Source organism: Phragmites australis, chromosome 5 (assembly GCF_958298935.1).
Source record: "Phragmites australis chromosome 5, lpPhrAust1.1, whole genome shotgun sequence".
Classification (NCBI taxonomy): Eukaryota; Viridiplantae; Streptophyta; class Magnoliopsida; order Poales; family Poaceae; genus Phragmites; species Phragmites australis.
In genome coordinates, this window is record NC_084925.1 from 45,047,263 (window position 1) to 45,072,531 (window position 25,269).

Genomic DNA, 25,269 nt, shown 5'->3' on the forward strand with positions numbered 1-25,269 from the left:
CCGCAATAGAGAGGAATGCGGATCCGGATCCTCTACCTTAATTACGATTAATGCAGAGAATCATTGTATAAACAGTGTAATGAGTCAACCGCTACAGTAGTCTGTATTAATTAATCAATATTACTGTAGTAAGTACTGTACCAACAACGATGTAGCATACTGTAGTCCCGCTTTTTACTGTTCATAGGTTTACTGTAGACTCTCTGTTTTTTATCGAACAGTACAAGTTCACTTAATACAGAGGACTGTAGCATATCTCTATTGGCTTCTCCAATGCAGAGGACCTCAGTCCGAGGAATGCCTTGTTCAGCGTTCACACCAGCATATAAAGCTCGAGCAACTACGTTAGCAGTTTAACACGTAAGCGGCGTTTGCTGAGTTCAGTACAAAAAAACTGCACTCTCCGTTAGAAACGAATCACGTCGTCACACGTGGAACTCGGCACTCTCTCATCACATCTTGTTTTGTAAACTTTTTTTGCAGTATGTACGATTACCTGATCTTTTTCTGGAGATCTGATCAAACTGGAGCCAATAATTTGTAGCCAATTTTGCTTCTCGTACAGGTACAGCTACAGATCGATCATCTGCAGTTGGAAAAAATTCCAAATCGCGAAATTCCCTTCACGCGCAAAAAACAACCATGCTCATAAACGAGCAATATGTTTTTATTTTAAAAAATTAAAGATCTATACATGTATCATCCGTTCAGGTTTACGTGGCACACCATCTGTAGTATTAAACATGTCCCCGTTCAACTTACCGTGTCCAGGCTTTTTACAAAATTCAGAACTAAAGAATATATGAATAAATTTTTCCGTCCATCCATTCCATCTCTGCACTGTCGAGCCTAAAAATCTAAGAGCCCACACATGAAAGTAAATTTTATAAAATCATATTATATAAAATATTCTCTCTCCGATCTAATTATTAAATTATAAAATAAATAATATAAAACTATCCTAAATAGAGTCTACAGAATTTTATCGCTCCCCCTCCCCACCCCCACCCCACCACACAGCAGAAGGCTCCGTTTCCCAAATCCCAGATACGGCCCGCCCGTGCGCCCCCCTCCGCCACCGCGTTCACGCGCTCCCGTCGCTGCCGGTCCCGCCCCTCTATTTATATCTCCGCCCCCCTCCACGTCTTCCTTAGGCAGGCGCACATCCAGCCCCTGCCCTCCTTCCGCTTTCCTCTACCCGAATAAAATTCCCTCCCAAGAAAACATACCAATCCATTCATCCAGCGGCCCACCATCCGTCCAGGGAAAAGAAGGAATAATCAATCAATCAATCGGAGGAGGAGGAGAGCCGGAAGCCAGCGCGGTTCGATTCCTTGCGTCTCCTGCCCTGCCTGCCGCGCGGCGACGTCTTTGCTTCCTTCCAGGTTGCGTCGCGGAAGAAGAATCTGAGTGTGAGGAGAAGAGGAGAGGTTCTTGGATTGGTATCTCGGTGTGTTGGGTTGGGCTGCGTTGCACGCCAAGACGGCGGCCAAGAAGATGCGGGTGCTGGAGGACGACCTCTTCCCCTCCACCCCGGGGAAGGTCAAGATCGAGAGGGCGGGCGCCATGAACCGGCAGCTGCACCGCTGCTTCGCGTCGACAAGCACCATGTTCCTCTGGGCGCTCGTCCTCGTCGCCATGACGGCGTCTTACCTCAGCTTCCAGTCATTCGTCGACACCTCCTCCAAGTACTTCGCGGTATCCTGGGGCGGCCTGCACTGGGAGCGGCAGATCCGCGCGTCCGCCGCGCCGAGGCGGCCGCCTGGGTCGGCGGCTGGGGCGGGGATGTCGGTGCTAGTGACCGGCGCGGCGGGGTTCGTCGGCACGCACTGCTCGCTCGCGCTCCGCAAACGCGGGGACGGCGTCGTTGGGATCGACAACTTCAACGCGTACTACGACCCCTCGCTCAAGAAGGCGCGCAAGGCGCTGCTCGCCTCCCACGGGGTCTTCGTCGTGGAGGGCGACATCAACGACGGCCGCCTCCTCGCCAAGCTCTTCGACGTCGTGCCATTCACGCACGTGCTCCACCTCGCCGCGCAGGCCGGCGTGCGCTACGCCATGGAGAACCCGGCATCCTACGTGCACTCCAACATCGCCGGCCTCGTCACGCTCCTCGAGGCTTGCAAGGACGCCGATCCCCAGCCAGCCATCGTCTGGGCGTCATCCTCCTCCGTCTATGGCCTCAACGACAAGATCCCTTTCTCGGAGCGCGACCGCACCGACCAACCGGCCTCGCTCTACGCGGCGACCAAGAAGGCCGGCGAGGAGATCACCCACACGTACAACCACATCTACGGCCTCTCCATCACCGGCCTCCGCTTCTTCACCGTGTACGGGCCCTGGGGCCGGCCGGACATGGCCTACTTCTCTTTCACCCGCAACATCCTGCAGGGGAAGCCCATCACGGTGTACCGCGGCAAGGACCACGTCGACCTGGCCCGCGACTTCACCTACATCGACGACATCGTCAAGGGCTGCCTGGGCTCCCTCGACACAGCCGGCAAGAGCACCGGCACCGGCGGCAAGAAGCGCAGGCCGGCGCCCTACAGGATTTTCAACCTCGGCAACACCTCGCCCGTCACGGTGCCCAACCTGGTGTCCATTCTCGAGAAGCACCTCCGCGTGAAGGCCAAGAAGAATGTGATCGAGATGCCTGGCAATGGCGACGTGCCCTTCACCCACGCGAACATCACCCTCGCGAGGGAGCAACTCGGGTACAAGCCGACCACCAACCTCGACTCCGGCCTGAAGAAGTTCGTCAAGTGGTACCTCTCCTACTACGGCTACAGCAGGGGACCCAAGAACTTGCGACAATAATCCGTGCTAATTCTTCGTCTGATTCTCTTCCTCCTCATTTTTTCCCTCTTTGGCCCGGCCGCGGCCACCACTCCCGACTCAAGCATTGACATTCTTGTCTCGATTTTTTGGTGGAAATATGTTAAGGTATTCTTTGAGGAGAGAAAAAATTACTTTGGGGGGGGGGGGGGGATCCTTGGTGAGGAGAGGGAGGAAGAAGAAAGCAATGGAGTGCAACATTTTCTCTTCTTTTCTTTCTTCATCTTCCCTTCTGTAAATTGGACAGGGATCCCTGACTTCATGTCGCCGTGACTCACGTATGAGACTGAGCCCATATGTCAGTGATGACATCATGACGTGAGGAGATCCCGATCCCTGAAAATTGGTTCTCCATTCCATGTAATCTCGCATTCTCCGTGAGCTGATGTGTTGACGCTAACTAGATTAACCGATGTCGGTAATTAGCTCAGATAATGCCAGGTTTAAAAATTTCAAATCCACGCTGTTCGTTTTGCCGTTCGAGTTACCGCCGGAGACGGGGGAGAAGAAATCGGCGGGACGGTCATGGCAGTCCCGTAAATAGCGGCGGACCAGGTGGGCCTTCACAAGGTCCTGGGTGGGGGCGATAGGCGAGCGAGCGGGAGGCGCCTCGAAGCGCGCGAGATGGTTGCCAGCTGGCTCCCGCTTTGTTCGGTCCCTTGCGCTGGCGGCGGGGCCCGGCGCGGCTTTATTGCGTCGTGGGACCACATGGCTGTGGGTCTGGCTGGAATTGGGACCGGTGGCTCTAGTGGTCAGTGCGTGTTACCCATGTAGTAGTCCACATTGGTGGGCCCGGATACGCGGTGGCGTTCGTCTGAGCTGTCGCCGAACTGCCTTTCTTTCCCTTTTATTTGTTTTGGCACAATAGTCAATTTCGTCCCTAAATTTTGCTAGGTTTAAATTAGTCTTTGAATTATCAAATCGGCTAGAGTTTAGAGGCTCAAATTAGTCCTTAAACTATTAAATCGTCTAGTATCTATTTTCAGTGAAAATGTCTTTCCTCGTGAAATATCCATTATATCCTTGCTTTATTGTGGAATATCCATTATATCCTTGCTTTATTGGAATCCAATGTATCTGATCCGACCATACACAACAAAAATTGCTTCTTCTGATGTAGATACGAAAACATACGAAGTGAGTGCAAATTATATTATCCATGTAAACATATGTGATTGTAAATTAATCTTGAATTTATGGACATTCCACAATAAAGCAAGGTTATAATAGGTATTTCCGGTAAGAGGAAGGACGTTTTCAACTGAAAATAGATACTTAATATATTAAACTGATTGATTTAATAGCTCAAGGACTAATTTAAGCCTCTAAACAAAGTTCAGGGATAAATTTGATTCTTGTGCCTTTTGTTTTAATTGCGGAACTAAGAACTGCCTGGAACTTGAATGTGTTTTGTTCTGACTTGTGAGTTCTAGGTACCTAGCGTGGCTTGAACTAGGGTATTTATTTGAAAGGAAAATTTAGGTTTATACCACGGATTCAATTGTTGTTTTGGTTTTTGTCACTGTCTTTTAAATTATTAGGTCGGTATCACTGTTTTGTAAAAAAATATTTGGTTCATGCTACTGGTTAGCATGTTTGGATGGAAAAATTTGTTCAATTTATGCCACTAGTTTAATCTAATTAATGGCACGAGCTTAATAAGTTTTGAAACTAATGACATAACCTGATAATTACAAAAATAATGGCAAAAGATAAATCGACATGATGGCATCTTTGTTTATTTTCAAAAATACTAGAAAAATGTGCGGCGTTTCCGCTCCACTGAGCCCGTCCTATTGGGACGTCCCATTGGGACGTGGCAGTCATATTGTGGGCTTCAAACAATGTCTACTAAGCCGATGACATCTACTGTAACTATACATGTGTATGAGAGACTGATAACATTTTGTTAACATCTTTAATGCGGAAAACGTTCATGTTTAAATCAACAATCAAATAAATCTCTAACATGTACTGATGTAGCCCACTTGTCATCGTGTTTAAGAATGTAAAAGGTGGTTCGACAAATTGATCTTGCAAGTTAGGCAACTGATTCTCCCAATATATTTGACAGTACTAAACAACTAAAGAATTAGATCTATAGAATATTTCACAGTACTAAAAAATTAGATCATCAAATCTGAACTTGAGTATAAACAATAGAGTACATGCCCAATGGTATGTCATGAAAGCTCACCAACTCCATGAAGACCTTGAATCCAATCAGATAGTCGTACTCATTCTACGGAGGTCAGGATAGCCAAACAAGCTAGTCAGCGTAACAAAAGTTAGTTGTCAAAAACAATGGCGAGAATTTTAATGATCACGCATAATGGTCAACTCAATACACCAAATGATCCGAATTGTCCCCTCATCATGAACTATATAACTCAAGAGAACCATTGTTTGTTTTCCGGACTTTTTACTTGGTTGCAAAGGGGAAAATACCACCCCAAGTATCAATTTTGGTTATTGGAGCAGCACCACTGTAGCAACCTCATGCAACACCTGCCAAGAGCAGAAGTAGCTGTTGGTTATGTGCTCTGCTGATCAGGTTAGATGCAGAGCAATAGGATTACCATCCAACTCATCGTATTTTAAAATAAACTTGACAATAGGACTATACTCACAATTTTCAACCTCAGCGAAAAGATGGCATAATCTCCATCTAATGCAGAGCAATAGGATTACCATCCAACTCATCATATTTTAGAATAATACTAACAATAGGATCATACTCACAACTTTCATGAGGGCAAAGCTATCTAAGTTTGAATATTGCTAGGTCAGTAGATTAAATCATTTTGACATGAATCTGAAGAGATTAAAAATGAGTGCACAAATATATTGCATTATCAATGTAATAAGAAGGGAATAAGACTATGCAGCTTTGGAATGGCCAGTTATATTTTGCCTATGTGATTTTGTAGCCACGATGCATTTTGAAGCTTAGGGAACTTGAGAGGGTATGACAGGATCATCTACCCTTTTGTCTAGCATCATAAATTAATGGTTGCAGTCACATGGTGTAACATCCTGAGTTTAAGTATATAGTTTATAGAAAAATTCACTCTAAAATAAAATTTATAATTAATTAAACCAACTAAAATCAATGAAATATACAATTGAATGTATATATATACTTGGGTGTATATATACAAACGAATTGTATTACTTTGGCTAAGTATTCCAAAATGCACTAAGTAATTTCTAAAACTTCTTCGGGCATTAATTGTTTCACATGCATTGGTTTATTGTTTTTATGGTTCTTGAGTGAAGATTTGAATTTGAAATTCTCTCAAATTCAAATCTTTTCTTAGTTTCCTCTCCGCTCAAATCAAATTGAATCCAAACTCTTGAATTCAAATCCTCTCCCAAATCTCAGAATCCAAATCCAAATCACAATTCTAATATTCCAAATTGAATTTAGGCCAAGTCTAAAGTCAAATCCAAAATCAAAAACTCCATTTGAATTTGTCTCAAAACCCTTTTCTTTTCTTTTTCTCTTTTCCATTTTCCCTCCCGGGTTAAATCTCTCTCCCTCTCTCTTCCCGCGCGGCCCAACCAACCGGCTAGCCAGCCCGGTTTTGTTCTCCCCCTCCACCACACGCTTGGGCCGCAGACACGCCGCTGGCCCAACCCTTCCGTGTGCTCAGCCCAGCTCTTGCTCACCCGCTCGCCACGCCCGCGCGATGCACCATCCACGTGTCACCCATCCCGTGGTTCCCAACCGACACCATCTCCTTCCTCCTCCAGCGCGACGTTGAGCAGCATTGTCCGCCCGTACCACCGTGATAACTCGTATAGAGAAGTGGAACAAAAACTCATTTTTAACAGCAGAAAAAATAATGCATTGGTATAACCGTATAATGCTTATAACAAATGTCAGATCTACAAGCAGATACTAATAAAAAGTAACTTCAGGGCACTATTTCTGTGCTCATAATTATTTCATTTCATATGTTGGATGATGGTTACTAAATTTCCCAATTCTATGTATTTAGGTTCTTGAGATGGATACCTACAGGTACCATGGCCACTCTATGCCAGACCCAGGAAGCACTTACCGCACCAGGGATGAGATTTCAGGTGTAAGACAGGTAAGGATGTTTTGATCTTTCAGTTTATGAATTTCCGTTGTGTTAAGAGTGGACTTCAATTAGTTGTGTTACAATGCCATCAGGAACGTGATCCAATTGAGAGAGTCAGAAAGTTGATCTTGGCACATGGCCTAGCAACTGCTGCTGAGCTCAAGGTACGAGATTCTTTTGGAAATATATAAAGTATAAATGTATAATCGAAGCCTAAATGATATTTGATAAGGTCAATAAATAGTGAAATATCATTTAACTTGGTCCATTTTCTAGTCCTTTATACGCTTGTTCTTTTCAGGATATGGAGAAAGAAATTAGGAAAGAAGTAGATGACGCCATTGCTAAAGCAAAGGTCCCTTTGCATTTAGATGCACTATATACCTAAAAAAAAATTCACTTCAAATTAGTTATGCTTACCACTACATTTGCACCTTTCAATATCTACAGGGAAGTTCTATGCCTGATACTTCTGATCTCTTCACAAATGTTTATAAGAAGGGCTTCGGCGTGTAGGTAAGTTGGTGCGAATACTGAAATCTATTTCATCTAGGTCCTTTTAATGAAAGTTGGCTCACCTGAAATACTTAAAACCTAACATACATCTAACATCTTTCTCAACCTGAAAATAGTTGCAATTTCTTAATTACATGAACTGAAAACATGGCGTGCCTATTTGCATTAGTAAGGAGTTGAATTTCGGCAACCTGTATTTTCTGCCGGTGCTTCTATTGTACTGTGTTGAACTATCCAGATGGGAGTTTTCATGATCTTAACTCAAGCTACAAATTTGAAACTTTTTGTTTGAGAGAATGTCTTCTTTGGCAACTACTACCTCTGGTCACAAATGGACATCGACACATCTCGTAACTTTGACCAGTACTTTGATTGTAATATAATTATTATATCAATTACGATATATCACGTTTCCAATCGAAATATCTATGATATTAAATACTCAATAGATTTAAAAGTTTGACTAAAGGTATGTCCAAATCAAACAAATTTTTGTGACTGGAGGAAGTACCACTGATTCCATTATAAATACTAATTTCCTTTTAGCAAGAAAATCACATCACAAGCGCTTGAATGGGTGGGTTTGGTTCTATCAGTTGATGTCATCATACTTCAACCACAATTGCATTTTGATTATACCTGGGCATGGACCAATTCTGACTGACTCGTTTGATTATGCAGTCATTTGGGCCTGACAGAAAGGAATTGAGAGCTTCCCTTCCATAGGCTGGCAACAAGGAAGATGGGCATTCCTTCTAATACGATATGATAGCCCGGAGAAATAATTATTGGTGAAGAAAGCCTCGGGCATTAATGGAATTTTTGTTGCAAAATGAACCTGTATAGAGATGCGCTGTCAGGAGGATTAGCTTGTTATTTGTTTTGCTTCTTTTTTCCTTTTCTGCAATTCAATTTAACAGCTGCTGGCTGGCTTCTTATTGAAGCTAGAGATTTGGCCCGCATAATTGGTCCTGATCGAAAGAACCTAAGCTGGGAATTATAAATTTGCTCGTGTCCAATTTCTCGTGTGTATTGGTTACGCTTGCCTACTCTTTACTTCTGTTAAGGTGATGATGGAGCTACGGATTTGAGCCCCACGAAGAACTAAAATAATCCAGCGAGCGATACTATGCTCTCCAATTTGACGCAAAACATGATGGTCTTTTTGCACTAACGACTGCACCCAGCAGAAATTGCTCATACAAACAATATCATAAAAAAAATATCAACTCATCACGTACCAATTTCCCCCAACAGAAATTTTCTGCTGTCTAGAATCGAATTTTGCTTCACAAAAAGAGCACAGTTCGCTTAGATGCAAAGGTATGATCTCGTACCTTGCTCAAGCAAGATGTCAACGATCTGGGCGTTGCCGATGCTCGCCGCAGAGTGGATCGGCGCGCACCCCTCCTCGTCCTTCGCGTTCACGACGCTGGCCGCGGCATCACGACCGGCCTCCGCAAGTGCGAGCACCACCTAAACCCACCACAGCATCGCAAAATAGTCAGAAGTCTAAACCCAGACACCCAACATATTCGATTCTAAACAGCAGAAGGCCTCTTTGCCTGGTGGTGGCCGGCGGCGGCGGCGACGTGGAGCAGGGAGCGGCCGTCCCTGTTGCGGAGGGAGAGGGCCGCGGCGAGGTCAGCGGGGGCGAGGGAGGCGAACGCGGCGGCGTCGTCGGATTCCGCCGCGAGGAAGAGGTCCTTCTCCGAAAGTTGCCTATGCCCTCCAGCGGCGGCGTCGACGTCCATCGCCGCGGCCATCAGGGGCGAGCTGGCTCATGTGCTGGTCCGGGAGGGGAGGCAAGCGAAGGCGAGAGAGCAAGGCGCTTCGAGATGTGTTTCGTTGATTGTGCCTTCCACCCGAGTAAGCGTCCAGTCTTTCTAGGAGACGACGGCGGCGCAGAGGGACGGGTGCGCGGTGAGGGATTTTAGCGTGGATTGAGGCGGACGTTGGCATGTTGAATCTCCTGTCGCTGACTCCGGGACACCCTTAGGATGGCTTCGAAGGAGGCGGCCACCGATCGGATCGGACGCCGCGCGGCGGAGGAAGTGACGGCGACAACGTGTGAGGGAGGAGCGATGGCGGCGGGGAGGGGAGGAGTTGGGCAGGCGGGCGGTGCGGATTTGGGCGGTTGGAGACGATCGACGAGCCGGGCGTAAACAGGGGAGCGACGGACCGGATCGACTTATCGGCGCAGCGGTTGGGAGATCTGGGAGAGGGAGCGGACTAGAAAGTCCGCCTGCGTGGTGCTGAAATCATTGTATATATTTTTAAGTACTAGGAATTAGTATCTAGTTTATTTTAATGAATTATTCTGGTAGCTAAAAACCTGGACACGTGGCAGGGAAGGTCTATTCTTGAGGTTGGCACTGCTGCCACTGCAACTGAATTGCTTAGAGTTAAAAGAAAAAAATTCCGTTGCCGGGACTCGAACCCGGGTCTCTCGGGTGAGAGCCGAGTATCCTAACCAGCTAGACTACAACGGATCATTGAGACTCGTCACTTGTTTAACTTTGATAAAGGATCGAACAGCTAGTGCGTCAAAAAAGGAAAAGAAAAGGACTCGTGCGTTGAAGACAACTTTATGAATTTGAAAAGGATAACTGCGGTATGATACTCCACGAAGAGAAAAACGTTAAAGCTTTTGGATGACACGTTTCATAGAACAACAATTTCCTTTTTTAAGATGCAACCGATCAGTACGGAAAAACCACGACAAAACGCTATTCAACAATGTTTCAATTTGAAACCGAGAATTCCATTATATTTACGCAAGATCGCTGCATCGCCTGCAAACGATGGTATGAGTTTCCGAGTCACGCCGTGCGGATCATTTCCACGAGGCAATTGCAGTTTCCACATCCTAACGACACATCGCGTGTGTGTGACCCGAAGGCTCAGCAAGCTCACACAAGTCGGTCCATCTGATGCTCGGTCTGCTTGAAACTACCCGAACCAGTGTCCAGCAGACTGAATTCACGCTCCAAAGTCCACGAAGATTCATTTGACTCGGTTGTGCTGATCACATACTCCCGGAAGTGTCCGTCATGTGTTACGATGTAAATTAAAGTCCTGCAAAATATTACAGGGGTATTTTTAAGTATGCGTGGCAGTTAGCAACATGCCACAAAAAAAGAACTCCTGAACGGAGGAGGATGATTCAGTACGATTATTTTCAGAGCGTTCAACTCAGAACCAACTGTGATTCAATGTCTGGACACTTAGCGGCTATGTCGAAAGAGATAGCATCATAGAAATGATGAACGGTTATTCTATTAGTGATTGAGATTATAAAGGCAACATTGATATTTTGAGGTTCTTACCTCAACGCAGGAAGCTTTGAAGAATTTTGGGAATTTTTGCACTATGTACTGCCAGACAGCTGCATTCCAAAGGATGAGATTAGCAAACTTAATGAGTTTATAAAAAGAGTGGCAGTAAAGAGAAGAGCTTGAATGGACCTCTTGATTTCTGCAGGGACAACATTGTGAATAACATGATGATTAGCTGCGTCCAAAGCATCAGTTACTGATCCAGGAATCACTGAACTGAGCAGCTTATTTCCTTGGCTCCTGAAAATTGGATATCGTCATATCAAATCATGTCTGCAAAAATAATGGCTAAAAAATTGTAGATAGCGGAGTAGGAAACGTAACCTTCCATTTCTGGCAGCATCAAGGAAAAACATGTGCAAAGAGCCTGATGAACTTGTGGCAGCAAGAATGTCAGGCAGATCGATAGATTTGCTAAATGGCAGTGAATAGATCGTTGATGGGTATGTTCCCCGCCGGTTACTACGTGACTGTTGAAGTAACAATGTAAAAAGAGATTAGGTTGATGGCAGAGAGCTCAATGTCTAATTGGTTCAAAGGAGAAAGGTTTACAATGTTAACTTCACCTTAGTTGATTGCGCAACAAGATGCACTCTAATGATAGTACCCTTTTCAGAAGCCGTTGCCAGGTACATGCCTTTTGAAGAGAAAACCATTGCCGCTAATGGGGACTGATGAACATCTATCTGTCAGCCAATTACACAAATACAGTGAAAACAGAGAATGATCGAAAAAAGAAGACAACGCATGTAACTTCAAATTGGTAGAGCCCTCTTTGAAAGAATTGGATGAAGGTTTGTAACTGGGAGAGTTGAAGGACTTAAGCTTATAACTGGATAGTCTCAACTCTCCAAATCAAAAGTTTTTTTTTCAAAACCTCGTAAGGTAGCTGAGAATTGTAAAGAAGAAGTCAAATGGAGTTTTTCTCCGTTTTATTGGGTATATCAATAAATATGTTCCATGCTGCCACATCAGCTGCATAATCACTGGCTCGTTTTCCATTTATTGAAAAGAGAGTAAGGGGTCTTAAATAATCACTAAACTGTAATAGGCTTTTGTAGTGCTACATGTCAACAGAGAAACAAGCCAGGAGAATAAAGTAATGATGTTACCAAGCTAGATGTAAGAAAATCACAGTAAGGAAGAATCTAAACCTGCTGGGGCCAATATAAGTATCACACAGGAAACAACAAATGCAAATTCCCAGTCAGAGATATAAGTATCATTCAATTTCAATCAGAGATTCAGATAATCAGATTCAAGAAACCAAACAAAGACCTCTCAGTGACTTAGTCTCTCACCTTGGCAAGGTGGAGCCACAACGCGCACCCATGGCCCGGCCCGTCTGGACTCCTGGCGACAGGTGACTCCGCTGAGCTCACCTCCTCTCACCACACGGTTGGTCAGCACCTCGGCAGCGGCACAACGCGACACATGTGTGGTTGGCGGTCGACGGAGGTTCTGCAGTACAGTGCATTGCGGTAGTGCGGCTCGACGGCTTTGCCTAGGGTGCAGGGTGCCGGAGTGTGGGTCTGCGGTTGTGCCTGTGTTGTGCGGGTGTGAGGCGACAGGGTCGTCTGGCTTAGAGGATGGCATTTGCCGCACTTTTGACCGGCCCAAATAGCAATTCCACCTCTTGGGCTACACAGACCCACCATTCCGGGCCAAGTTGGAGCTCGGGCAGCTGCCCAGGGTGGCCGGGCCATGGCTCTGCCCCTGTGATGGACCATAGTCCCGGAAATTCACAGCTACAACAATCGAATTTTTATTTTTTATTTGTTAAATTCAAAAATTGAAAATACACATATCTATTTTAAAATTTTGCAATTCTATACTTTTATCGCTCGTACATGTCACCCTTTCAACAGGAGGTGTTAGCTGGCTCGGCTTGAGCAATGAGGTCACAATAGCATCCACATCACATGTCAGCCACCTAAGTAGTCTGTCTACCTTTCAACAGATGACAAGGGCTGTGACACCGTGTGGGACCCACGAAAAAGTTGTTATCTATTCGAAGGGCTACAACTTTTTCTATTTAAGGGGCGCGTGAGCCCTCCCGCCAAGCACCATTTGTGCTGCAAATTGAGTGGGAGGGAGGGAGGGAAAAGCGACGAAGCCCTGTCGGAATCCATCTGTGGTGAAAGTAAATGTTTTAATTCTACTATTTTTTACAAACCAATTATATTAGCCATTTGATATAGTTTTGGACATTGGTTATGTATCAAGTAGGATTTTAGAGGAATGTTAGTTGCTTATCTTATTATGTGCTGTTATTGTAGATCCAGCACATATAATCGTTGTAAGCCGAAATAATAATATAATTTTTTTTTATCGTAGATAAGTATGTTAGATAAGTTGCATTACAAGATTTTTATGGGCAAGGGGGTATTGTTTATGGTCCGTAAGGGTATATTTATCAGGGTTTGACTCCGTAGATAAATATATGTCTAGACCAATGTAAAAAGATTTTTATGGTATTATACGATTGGTTAATGTAGTATTTTAGAATAGATTCCGAGCAACTTGAGTTGACCGTTAACGTTCTAGTGAACTGTGGAAGTGAAGATATTTACTTAGGATATCTTCTGAGATAATTGATATCTCGATTTCAAGGAGATACTTAAAGCGGGCAACTGATAGAGAGGTTCGTCCCCTATTGTTTGTGCAATAGAGGTACAGTGAGGGAGTTGGAGAGTTGCAGTTAATGTGGAGTTAGTGAGGGCTGTTTACCATGGCCGCCACATATACCTTTGCAAAATTTTAAAACAAATATATATATATATGCAATTTTTAATATAAAAATAAAAAACTACCGGCCCTACTAGTCACAAGTCTGAACGAAGAAACGGCACGTGCTTTTGCTGTGCTTCTGCTCGAGCCCTGATCGGCATCCTCAGCTCGGCAGCTAGCTGCCCAAGGAAATGCTTAGTTAGCCGATTACTCTCGTCACGTAGGCTCTCCCACAGTACAATTTATCTAATCATGATCTATTTGGAGTAATCTAATCATGAGTGATGTGTGCTTGTCTTAAGTGCAGTTTTGCAGCCACGACCAGGCTATCTCCTCGAGCCACGCACCAGTTGCTTGCTGCAGCTGCAGGGGTCCGGTCCAGCCACTGTACGAGGCACGCAATAATTAGAAGGGCATTATCATTCGTACACCGTGCAGTTTATCTACTAATAATGACTCCAGCACTATGAAACTGGTCCAAGAACCAAGACCACACATCCACAGTTGCAGCAGCTGCAGAGTACCAGTCCCGGCCCCGGGTGGCATGGAGCCACGCCGCCTGGCGCGCGGGTACCAGTCCCGGATGTACGCTTCGCTTTGGTGTGCCATGTGAATTCGCTTTCTGTTCCGGGCTGCTGGTACCGTGCTTTCAAAACGGCTAAGTTTTTAGCCCCTGCATGCATGCAACCATTTTTTCACTGAAACTCTGAAAGCGGGTGCTCCTACAGCTTCCTGCATCGAGATGCAATTTTCAGCTGATTTAAAACACCTCGTGAAATGCATTCCAAGTCCTGGCGTTTTCAGGTACTCTAATTTGGCAGTATTGATTAGCTGGTACTACTTCGTTCTTAGATAGATATCATTTTAAAATTTTGATTTTATTATTAAATAGATATTGTTTTAGTTTTTTAAGTCGTTGTTTTACTAAAGTATCTATATTAAAAGCTATTAGAAAGTTCAGTTTTAATTTAATAAGTGTGGTGGATTGGTAGCTTATACATCATTGATTGAATATTAGAGAAATCAAGAAGGCTAAATAAGTCATACATAAAAGAATTTATTACAACCTTATTCGGTGTGCTAAATGCTAAAACGAAATCCAAAAGAGAACATGATAGTACAACAATAAACTTTCTCCGTTGGAGGAGATTTTAATATTCTTAGATTCAGCTCAGAAAAAACAAACATTTTCAAGGGAACATGAATAATGATGTGTTCAATTCTATTATAAACTCATATAAACTTGAGGACTGTTCATGTATGGGGAAATACACCTGTAGCAGTAACAGAAGAAATCCAACCATAAAAAAAGTATATAGAGTTTTGATGACTAAAGATTGGGAATAAATGTTTCGCCTAACTCCTCTTACAAAGATCCCTAGATATACGTCGAATCACAATTCACTTGTGTTGAACACTGGTAATGACCCTAACAGAAGCCCAAGACATTTTTGCTCTGAATTGTCTTGGCTCTCTCTTGCTAGTTTTAGGCCTAACATTGCTAAAATCTGGAGTAAACCAATGAAGGCTAAATGTAGTCTAGATGTGTGGTCAATAAAAGAAAAAAGAGTTTTAAAAAATTCTTGAAAGGTTGGGCAAACGATATTAGATGAGAGACTAGGAGAAGAAAAAAAGAACTTAATGAAGAATTGCTTGCCCTTAAAATTAGTGAGGAGGAAGACACTTTGGATGATGCTCAACTTAGAAGAAAAAGTGAAACCCAAGTTTAGTTAATGCATATGTTGGAGGAAGATGAAACATACTGGAATAAAAGATCCAATTCTAAGTGGCTCTTAAAGGGGGACAATAACACTGAAATTTTTCAAAGAATTACAAATGGTGGGAAAAGGAAGAATACTATATTTTGCCTCTAGCAGGATGATAAAATTATTGAAGGTGATGAAAATCTACTCCATGCCACTGAGTATTACAAAGAACTTTTTGGCTTTGGAGAGGAACCCCTTTTTTATTTGGATGAGAACTACTGGAACGAGGAGAAAAAAAATAAAGAATGATGAAAATGTTGCGCTAACTAGACCCGTCACCGTCAAAGAAGTGAAGTTTGATGAAAATGTTGAGCTAACCTGACCACTTACCTATTGAATTCTACTAATAATGTTGCGATTTTATTGAGTTTGACTTCATGCAGATGTTCCATGACTACTATGACCATGACCTACATATTTGTAGACTTAATTATGGGATTATTACCCTCTTGCCCAAGCTAAAAGAGGACAACAAGATTTAACAGTACAGAACTACCTGCCTCCTAAATGTAAGCTCCATGATATTTACCAAGGTGCTGACCTTGAGACTAAAAAAAATATGTGCATAGACTGATAGATTAGTGCCAGAATGCCTTTATAAAAGATAGAAATATTATGAAAGGGATAATGTGCTTTCATGAAATACTGCATGATACCAAAATTAAAAAAAAATAGTTTGGTGCTGAAACTTAACTTTAAAAAGGCATATGATAAGATTAATTGGGAGTTTCTATTCAAATACCTTGAACACAAGGGGTTTAATGACAAATGGTGCCTTTCAATGAGAGCTGTGGTGACACAGGGTACTCTTAGTGTAAAAGTGAATGGAAAAATATGGTCCTACTTCCAAAGCAAAAAGGAGTAAGGCGGCAGGATCCTTTGTCCCCCTTCCTTTTCAATATTGCAGTTGACACGCTTGCTATGGCTAAATAGAATCATCTTATTAAAGAGCTGATACCTGACTATATTGAGAATGAGGTTGTTGCTCTTCAGTATGCAGATGATACTATATTGCTCTTGAAAGACAATGAAGAAATAATAATCTACCTAAAATTGCTCCTTTACAATTATGAGGCCATGTCTGATCTAAAAATTAATTTTTAAAAAAGTAAAGTCCTCATGATTGGTAAGGAGAATGAAAAGAAGCATTTTTTGCTAAAATGTTCAATTGTGCCTTTGGGGAATGACCCATTAAATACCTAGAGGTCCTTGTATCTTAGTAGTAGACTCCTTGTGACCCATTGGTTACCTTTGGTTGAAAAATTAATAAAGAGACTGGATGGATGATAAGGAAGCTCCCTTTCCTTGGGGTAAACTTTATTCATTCATGTCAAAATCATAAAGTATACTTTTTCTCATTATACATATTACTCCACAACCCACACGCTATCTAACTATCTCAATGATCTAGCGATTGTTTTGTCTTGCTTTCAGGGGCTTTGTGAAGTGACTCTGATTAATTACGCCCGTCTTCGGGCTACCTGCGATTAAGTTACGTTTACGGTAGTCATATCAAGATCATCTCCGAGTCTATAAGGTTGTAGTCATATGCAACAAAGACCAAGCAAAGTAAGCATAAGCAATAAAGAATAGGATAACAATCTAGCATGAGTTTTTTAGATTGTTTATGTATCCCGGGTCATCATCGTCCATGTATGACATCAAAATTATGTATGTATGTATGTATGAAGAGGTGAGCAAGGAGCATGACACGACGCGTAGCTTCTACCGGAAGCGACAGTGAGGCCATGACCAGGAATTCTGACGATGTTCTTAACTCAATAATTCTCTCTTCGGTGCCTCAGACGTATCCTCATCGGCCGACCGAAAGCAACAAGCCACACAGGAAAAATAACCACGAAGGTGGGGTAATCACTATGGGCCACAAAGGCTCCAGCCACGAGGGCATTCTATTCTTTCTGACAAGTGTCATCGAGTGGCCACACATGCACTATACCACAAGGCAGGGTGATAACATGTGAGCCACAAAGACGTCAGCCACACAGGCAACATATTATTTGTAACTAGCATCAAATCAAGTGAACACAACAAAGGGCTATCAATAAAAGTGCTCTCTCATCAATATTCAACATCATGCTGATAGCAATGTGGCCAGAGGGTGCCGACATAACACCATCTACACTTTTTAGCATCCAGTAATAACAAAGGGCAGCAAGCACTATATTGAAGATGATCATAACCTGCAACATAGGTAATAGAACAACAATCCACCAGGACCATAACCGAATTACTGATGGATCAAGCAGAGGGCAAGCACATCAGCGCCCATCAAGAACAAACGCAACCCAAAGCTTTAACAACACATGGCTGGAGCCCAGGCTGCGATGACATATGGCCGGAGTGCGAAGCTTCAACAGCGCACGGTCGGAGCCTAGTGTTACAACAGCACATGACATAGAAAGTAAAGGGCGTCCGGGGCTTAAACAACATAACAGCATACTCGGGCGGTGCGATGGCAAGCACAAAACAGAGACGAAGCCAAGATAAATCACAACGACTGGTCAAAGCATAGCACAAGATTCCATAGCACGACACCGGTACTGTCAGAGGCTTGCTGACTTGGCAATGGCTAAGGGTCAAGCTGAGCATGGTGCGGCAACGGCCAGTGGCCAGCGGTAGCACCACGACACTATGGCCGAGGACAAGCAGGAGCACAATAAAAACCGTAACCAACATTAGCATGGCATGATGGTCAGACACCACAACGAGCATATGGGAGGAGGGGATCACAGGTGGGCCTCACCTCGTGTTGGAGTCATGGCAGCGATGGTGATGGATCGATGACATGCTCTGGTCAATGGTGATGCGGCAAGGACACGGAGACGGCGAATCACAGCGGAGCTTCTACGTTGTCTGCGATCTCAAGGGGCGGTGGCTGCTATGTGACAAGGTGGTGGCAGCGATGGACTCTCAGTGCGATAGGGCATCCGCTCAACTCCCCAAAGATTTCCCCCTCCTACCGGGCAACCCCTCTTGGCCTTTTATAGAGGCGTCCCGAGGTTCCCACGTGGAGAGATCGAATCGAGGTCATCCGAATTTGGGGGAAGGGATAGAGACGGGGAAGAGATAAGCACGAGCGAGCCCAGAGAGGGTGTGATGCGTGCAGAGCCAAGACGACATGCTTGGGTGAAGCCAGGGCGGCGCATGTGGTGGCTCAGGCCCAGGGAGCGATACGACGCGATGTTGGAGCAGCAGGTGGAGGCGGCACACTCGAGCGGAGCCAGGGCGATGTGTGTGGGTGGCGCGGCTCGGTCGCGATGCAGCGCGGCACGGGGCAAGCGTGGCCAAGGTGGCACGCTTAGATGGCTCAGGCCCATGGAGCATGGAAACGGCGTGTGTGGGCGGCTCGGGCCCAGGGAGTGATGTGGCGCGGCGCAACAACGACAAGTGGAGGCGGCGCACTCGGGCGGATAGGCATGGGAGCGGCGCGACTCGGAGAGGAGAAGAACAAAGGTGCCCTTAGGGCTGGCTCGACGTGAAGAGGAAAAGAAGAGGGGAGCAGGCCGTTTCGGTGGCAAAGGAGAGGAAAGAGGGCTGGACCGGTTAAAAGGAAAAATGCTAGTCGATGCTTTCTCTTTTTTTATATATATGTATATATGTGGATCGTGCATATATATACACACACTACAAAATGTTAGCGTGCAGTTATTTTGTATTTTGCAACTTGAAGCTAATAGCACGTATCAAAGAACACACAACGATGTTTCAACCAAAAGGCAGTGGCAAGAGACGACAGAGAGAGATATGATCCAGAGGTCCAGGTGGTCGACAGAGGTCCAGTCCGCATCTCCGCTGGGCTGGCTAAACAACCATGTACAGAGGTGTAGACCGGGCCAGATGCTGTCGAGAACGGTGCAGCCTAGCTCAGCTAGCCACTGTACTCCTGCTACTACGACTTGCACTGCACATGGAGCAGCTATCAACGACGACCATGCAGCTGTGGAGCGGTCGTCCTCCATCTCCACAGCCGCACGCGCCCGGTCAATGCCAAGAGTGAACCCGTCAGGCGACCGGCCCGGAGCACGTAAGCAGCGCCATAACTGAGCGAAAAGACCAGTCCTCCAGCCTCCAGGCACCAACCTACCCAGCGTCAGGCAACCACGCCTGCAGCACTCTCCATCGCCATCTGCCGGCGTGCTTTCTCTCTCTCTCTTGGACCGTACCGGCCGGCCGGCCCGCCGCGCCCCTCCTCCCGAGGCTCGCTCGCTACTCCCGACCAGCACGCAGCTGCCGCGGTGCCAGTGGCTCAGTGGTGCCGTGCCGTGGTGGTGCACGCCGAGTCTGTGCCCAACTTGCACTTTCACGGCTGCTGCTGTTGCATGCATGCAAGGATTGCAGTGCGCGCAGGGCAGGTACTGGGCGGCTTCCAGGCCGGCCCGGGCCCCTCGGGCAGCCAGCCGTTCGGTAGTGTCCTTGCCTAGCTAGGTACTGCGGCCCCGAGGGGGCATGCAGACCTTAGGCTACAGCGCTCGCCACCTCCACGTGTATACATACGACGCACTCGCAACAAGGTGTCGCAAGTCACAACAACATGAACCGATCAGTAGCCTACCACTTCTACTACTCCATCTGTGTTGCTACATCTCGAGCTGCCGCAACTAGCTAGGGCTTTCCCCACAAAGGACCACGAGCTATTTTGATCTTTCAGGAGAGTGGCGACCAGGCTATTGCTCTGCTTGTTTCTTCCTCCTTGCCCTAAGCCATAGGGAGAGGCCGATGAGCAGGGTACTAGAAGCCTATTAGGCAACTGCTCGTGCATCCTGGTGATGGCAACACCAGATCGAGGTACGTGACATGCATATGCATTTTATCCTCCTTCCTATCGACATAAAGATAGCAGGAATGCATGTCTTGCATCGCCTGTTAACTAGCTAGTCCTTCTTGCTTTGCTGTGACAATGCTTCCTTTTTGTTGTACTCCTATATGCACCCCATCTGTTTTGAACATGCATGGAAAGATCATCACAAGAACATATAGCTAACTCTGTTGTACTACCATGTTGTAGTTCTGTGTGTCTTACATTCTTACGTGCTTTTGCTTCCTGCAGTGCATGATTCATTGGCTTTAGTCTGTACCTTGATAGCATCATTCATTATCACAATTTCACACAAACCATGGTCTGTCCCGTGCAGTTAACTTGTCGTTCTAACGCCGAAACACACACCTACACCGATGGCCCCAACAGTGTCCCCAGCTAGTTTTGACTCATGCGTTGCGAAATATCCGAACTGGCCCTGTTCTTACGTCTCTGCCCCACCGGGACTGTTCTTAGCCACCACTACAGAAAATGGTTTAACTGTCGGCTCTAAAACTCGCTTTACTGCTGATTTTGTAACTGACAGTAAGCAATAAGTAGTAACATTTAGACTATCACTGTTGGTCTCGAAACCAATAGTGAAGGGGTATCACTATCGGCTAGTGGCTTCAGCCGATAGTGATTACAGAGGTATCATTGTCAGCTGATGGCTTTAACCGGTAGTATTGTTATTTTCCAAAAAAATCCACCCCAAAATGATATTAAAAAAGCAAAATACATGAGTGTGCAGTTCGTGGCACTCGAACCAGAGAGCTCTCAGCTCGCGACATACGTCTTTACCATCCCACAATATAAATACTAATGACAGTAATAGCATATGTAGTCCTTTTTATCTTTTATGTGTAAAACTTCAAATATTTTTTTATAAAGTTTATCCTCATCCTATTTAGTATGAAAAAATTATAGATTTTTTAAGATAAACTTGCCGACCACGTCTCCTGACCACATCGACCAAGCTATCATGACCATGCCTCGTGACCACGTACACCATCCCGTTCGTCTTTGCTGTCATCCATTATTTGGGCACATAAAATATATTAAATTAAAATGCTTTCAAATACAAAGTTATAGATCTCATCAAAAACTATAATTTTGGTATAAAGTTTTGTCATATTCGATTTCGTATAAAAAAATTATATTTTTTAAGATAAAATATCATCTATTATCATTATCAATTCATAACACATACCTCACTGTCGGTTAGTAATAAATAGCAGCAGAGATAATGTATATCACTATCAGTTCGTGTTACGAATCGATAATAGTGCTTGATAAACTATTACTACCGATTTGTGATTAGAGCTGACAGTAATAATTAAATTTCATATTTTTTTTAATAGATTTTTAGTGTTTATCCTTATACGAACCGACATTTTCGTCCAGACAAGTCCTGCCAACTTAAGGGCGCGTCAAATCTTTGACAAAGGAATCACCCGCCCAAGAATGGGCGTCGTTTTCAACTGCGTGTAGGCATGGCTCCATGGGCGCACAGATGATTGGCACTAAACCAAATGCGTAGCTAGCGAGTGGTCAACCACCAAAAAATTAGTGTGGCGCGCTTGAGCGTTAAACCAAACATGCCCTTAAAGCGGAAAGCGAGCAACGCGACGCAAATCCAAGAGCGGCCGTCGCACGTCGCATTCGTATAGAATCCAGTAGCACCCCAACTCCTCTCGACGTCGCCCAAACCCGTGTGGTTCCGAGTTTTTAAATAATATTATTTTACTAAAAAAATTAAAAACTAATAGCTAAATTCAAGAAATTGCAAGAATAGTTATTCATCGGCACACGGAATACCAGCAATGTATGTCTTGGTACTTCAAATGATGACAGCTTATGTGGCGCAAGGCCTGAGGACCTGTCGGTATGCGGAATACTGATAGTTTGTGGGTTTGGCTAAACGGGGATGCCACGTAGGCTTTGTATGGAGCATAGTTGCCTGTCGGTATTCAGAATGCTGATAGATGACACGTTATGGTATGTCGGTACATGGAATCCTAACAGCTGCCACGTTAGCCCTGTCGGCATTTCGCGTGCTAATATGTCTCCCACACGTCGATTTCTCTTCCACGCATAATCGTACGATGGCGATGAGCGGCGACGATGAGTGTCGACAATGAGCGGGCGGCGTGGGGAGGTGAGCGGCGTAGGGTGGCACAGTGCGACGGCGGGTGGGCGAGGAGAGCGGTGTTGGTAAGTTTTTTTTCTTTTTTAAAAAATAGTTAGAAATTATGTTAGAAATTTATGAGTTGTTAGGGAGTAGATGTAGTTAGAAAAATTAGGAGTAGTTAGAAAATTATAAAAAAAATTAGGAGTAGGTGACTTAGGAAAAATATTTGAAAACAGTTAGAAATTAGGAATGGTTAGACAAATTAGAAAATAGTAGAAAATTAGTTAGAAAAATTAGAAGTACTTAACAAAACTGTATGAAAATTAGGAGTACTTAAGAAAACTGCATGAAAATTGTTAGAGAATATTAGAGAAATATCGAGTAGATAATTTAGAAAAATAAGGATATAAAATATAGAATAGAGTACGTATGGTTTAGAAATTAGTTAAAGGTACAAAATATAGTATAGTAGTCAGAAAATGTAGAATAGTTAGAAAAGTTTAAATATTTTGGTAATTTAGAGTTAAAATAAGTTATTTAATATGATTTGGAAATTGAATATTATTAGACGTACACATTTTTATCGATGTAGTAATTTTACATTTGAATTGTTGTGGATTTTCACAGGATTGTATTTAGAATGGAAAGGGGGAAATGTGATTGTTTTAAAATTTAGAGTTGAAAAATTTAGATACGTGTAGAATAGATAATGTATCATAGAGCATAGTAGTTAGGAATTTTGCAATAGTTAGACAATCTAGACTAGTTTCAAATCTAATTGTTATGAATATGTAGTACAAATATTTATAGATGTAGGATAATTATAATAGAAATTGAGTAATTTTTTTATAGCAATACATTTAGAATGGTATAGAGTATGTTGGCGTTGATATTTGATGGTTATATAGAATACAAGTTATGAGGTTGAATAGATATTTTGTTCATAACTGTTGTATATTGATTATAATTATTTAATCTGCCAGAGTATAGTATGATTATTGAATCAAGTATGTTAACCATAGTGTGGTTCATGGTTTTTTAGGGCTCTGGATATATCATATATTGTGATAGTGGAGTAGATTTGAGTAACTTCCAGTATGTTGACATAGAATTGTATAGTCCGGGGAGATTAGGCGATCCTAAGTGTTAAGTTGGTTATATAATCTGCTACAACTTAGTCTGGCACATCAGTGATTGACGATGAAGGTTTTGATTCCTAGACGTCGAGCTGGAAGTGAGAGCTCTTGGAGGTTACATGTTCGAAGCAATAGCAACAATTTATATCACTGGGGTTGAGACGGGGTTTTCCCCACTATATCATTGTAGAAGTCAGCGATGTTGGGTCCACAGAAGCCGGACCTAGCACCGTAGAAGTTGTTGGTGAAAATATTATCCATGAGGAGGTGTGGAAGGGTGTGGTTCCAGAGGTACCCTCGGAGACTAGTACACCAGTTGAGCTATAGAGTGCAAGAGAAGAACGTAACGACAGGGAAGAAAATTAGGCCACGACACGTGCTGATCAGGGAGAGCAGGATGAGGCATAGTTGACAAGATAGAGGTAGATAATGACGAGTTCCGCACATTTGTGGGCTTAAGGTGCAGGTATCCCAAAAGAATGGACCAATTTTGGTTTGGAGAAGTTGACGGTGAACGATGGACACGAATCGGCATCGGAGTATGATTCCATCATGGTGACCAAAGGCCAGATGTTTTATGATATGGTCCATCTGCAGTATGCAGTGAAGAGATAGTGTTTCTCGGAGGCGAGGGAGTTCAAGGTGGTAATATCCAATCATCGAACATATGACGTAAAATATTTAGCTAAAGGTTGCACTTGGCAAGTTCATGGATTCTTGTCGAGGTGTGACACAGTATGATTAGTGTCTATTGTTGAGCCACATACTTGCAACTCTAGTCGACCTCTGTGTGCGTACATGAACATGAGTGTTGATTATGTTGCAAATGTGATGTACCCAGAGATTGTGAAGAAGATTAGTATATCTCTGTTTGGAGTTATGCATGCTATGAATACCAGATTTGGGTATGAGATTTCATATGACATGGTATGGAAAGTAAAAGAGAAGGCGCTAGAGAAGAGGTTTGACACATATAATGACTCATACCACAACTTACCTTCACTGGTAGATATTATTCAAGGTAGAAACCCAGGCACCTGCATTGATACTCCTGATTTTGTCAATCAGGATGGAGATCGAGTCCTTCAGCAGGCGTTCTGGCCGTTCGACTAGATGATTGAGGCATTCCGACATTGTTAGTTAGTGAAGTCCGTGAACGAGACATTCCTCATAGGCAAATATAGGGGGCATATACTCATAGATATCGGGGTTGATGGTGAGAACTAGGTTGTGTCTTTGGCTTTTGCATTCGTCGAACGTGAGTCTACGAATAGTTGGATGTCGTTCTTGTAGTGGGTTAAGAGAACCAGGTTGTGTCTGTTCCACCGGGTACCGGATGTCGTCGAGCCTACCACATAGACGAGGTCGTCGTCACGCGCTCGGGCTATGCTGCCACGCTTCCACACGGAACTAGCCTCGTCGTCTTGGCCACCACTGGTGCGGTATCTGCTGACTCCTGGTTTCCGCTTGGGTGCTTCTATTCCAGGTTCGCCACTGTCAATGGTATCACTTGGGATTGTATCTTTCAATTTAACTATACTGTAATGCACGATAGTTATATCATGCAATAGTTCCAGCCTCCTTCGATGCAGTGTCCAGCTCATCGCACTCCGTGACGGATGATTGGTTGCCATTGCCGATCGGCGAGGAGGGCCTATCGTAGACAGCGGGGCAATCTACCGACGTAGGTGACACAGCCTGACTATGCACCCCTTATAAATGCTACACACCCTCGACCCCTCCGTATGACCCCTTGACGTACTCCACTGACCACATACGTCATAGGGTAGCAGGCATGCCCAGCAAGTGCGCCTGTGGCCATGACAACGCCCCTTGACAGCATCGTTATACAGGACTTGCACATGTTTATGTTATTCCTGTTGTATGATTTTCATGTCATGTAGGATGTT

At 44.2% G+C, this 25,269-nt stretch overlaps 2 protein-coding genes, 1 long non-coding RNA gene, 1 other non-coding gene and 1 pseudogene across 4 annotated transcripts; 2 read left to right on the forward strand and 3 right to left on the reverse strand.

Moving 5' to 3' along the window:
- Positions 1 to 1,143: 1,143 nt before the first annotated feature.
- On the forward strand, positions 1,144 to 3,238 carry LOC133919967 (UDP-glucuronate 4-epimerase 1-like). Its single transcript, XM_062364564.1, has one exon. It carries the CDS (start codon positions 1,498 to 1,500, stop codon positions 2,815 to 2,817), a length of 1,320 nt encoding a protein of 439 aa, XP_062220548.1. The 5' UTR covers positions 1,144 to 1,497; the 3' UTR covers positions 2,818 to 3,238.
- Positions 3,239 to 5,149: 1,911 nt separating this feature from the next.
- Positions 5,150 to 9,660, reverse strand: LOC133919970 (uncharacterized). Its single transcript, XR_009909980.1, has 2 exons — positions 8,780 to 9,660; positions 5,150 to 5,343 (listed from the first exon to the last, which is right to left on the reverse strand). It is a non-coding gene; the product is annotated as an uncharacterized LOC133919970 (long non-coding RNA).
- LOC133919968 (pyruvate dehydrogenase E1 component subunit alpha-1, mitochondrial-like) lies at positions 6,210 to 8,396 on the forward strand. The gene is made up of 5 exons (XM_062364565.1): positions 6,210 to 6,935; positions 7,019 to 7,090; positions 7,228 to 7,281; positions 7,377 to 7,442; positions 8,124 to 8,396. Exons 1-4 carry the CDS (start codon positions 6,849 to 6,851, stop codon positions 7,440 to 7,442), a joined length of 279 nt encoding a protein of 92 aa, XP_062220549.1. The 5' UTR covers positions 6,210 to 6,848; the 3' UTR covers positions 8,124 to 8,396.
- A 201-nt stretch (positions 9,661 to 9,861) lies between the features above and the next one.
- On the reverse strand, positions 9,862 to 9,934 carry TRNAE-CUC (transfer RNA glutamic acid (anticodon CUC)). Its single transcript has one exon. It is a non-coding gene; the product is annotated as a tRNA-Glu (tRNA).
- A 420-nt stretch (positions 9,935 to 10,354) lies between these two features.
- Positions 10,355 to 24,963, reverse strand: LOC133918121 (autophagy-related protein 18b-like; annotated as a pseudogene).
- Between the last annotated feature and the right edge of the window lie 306 nt (positions 24,964 to 25,269).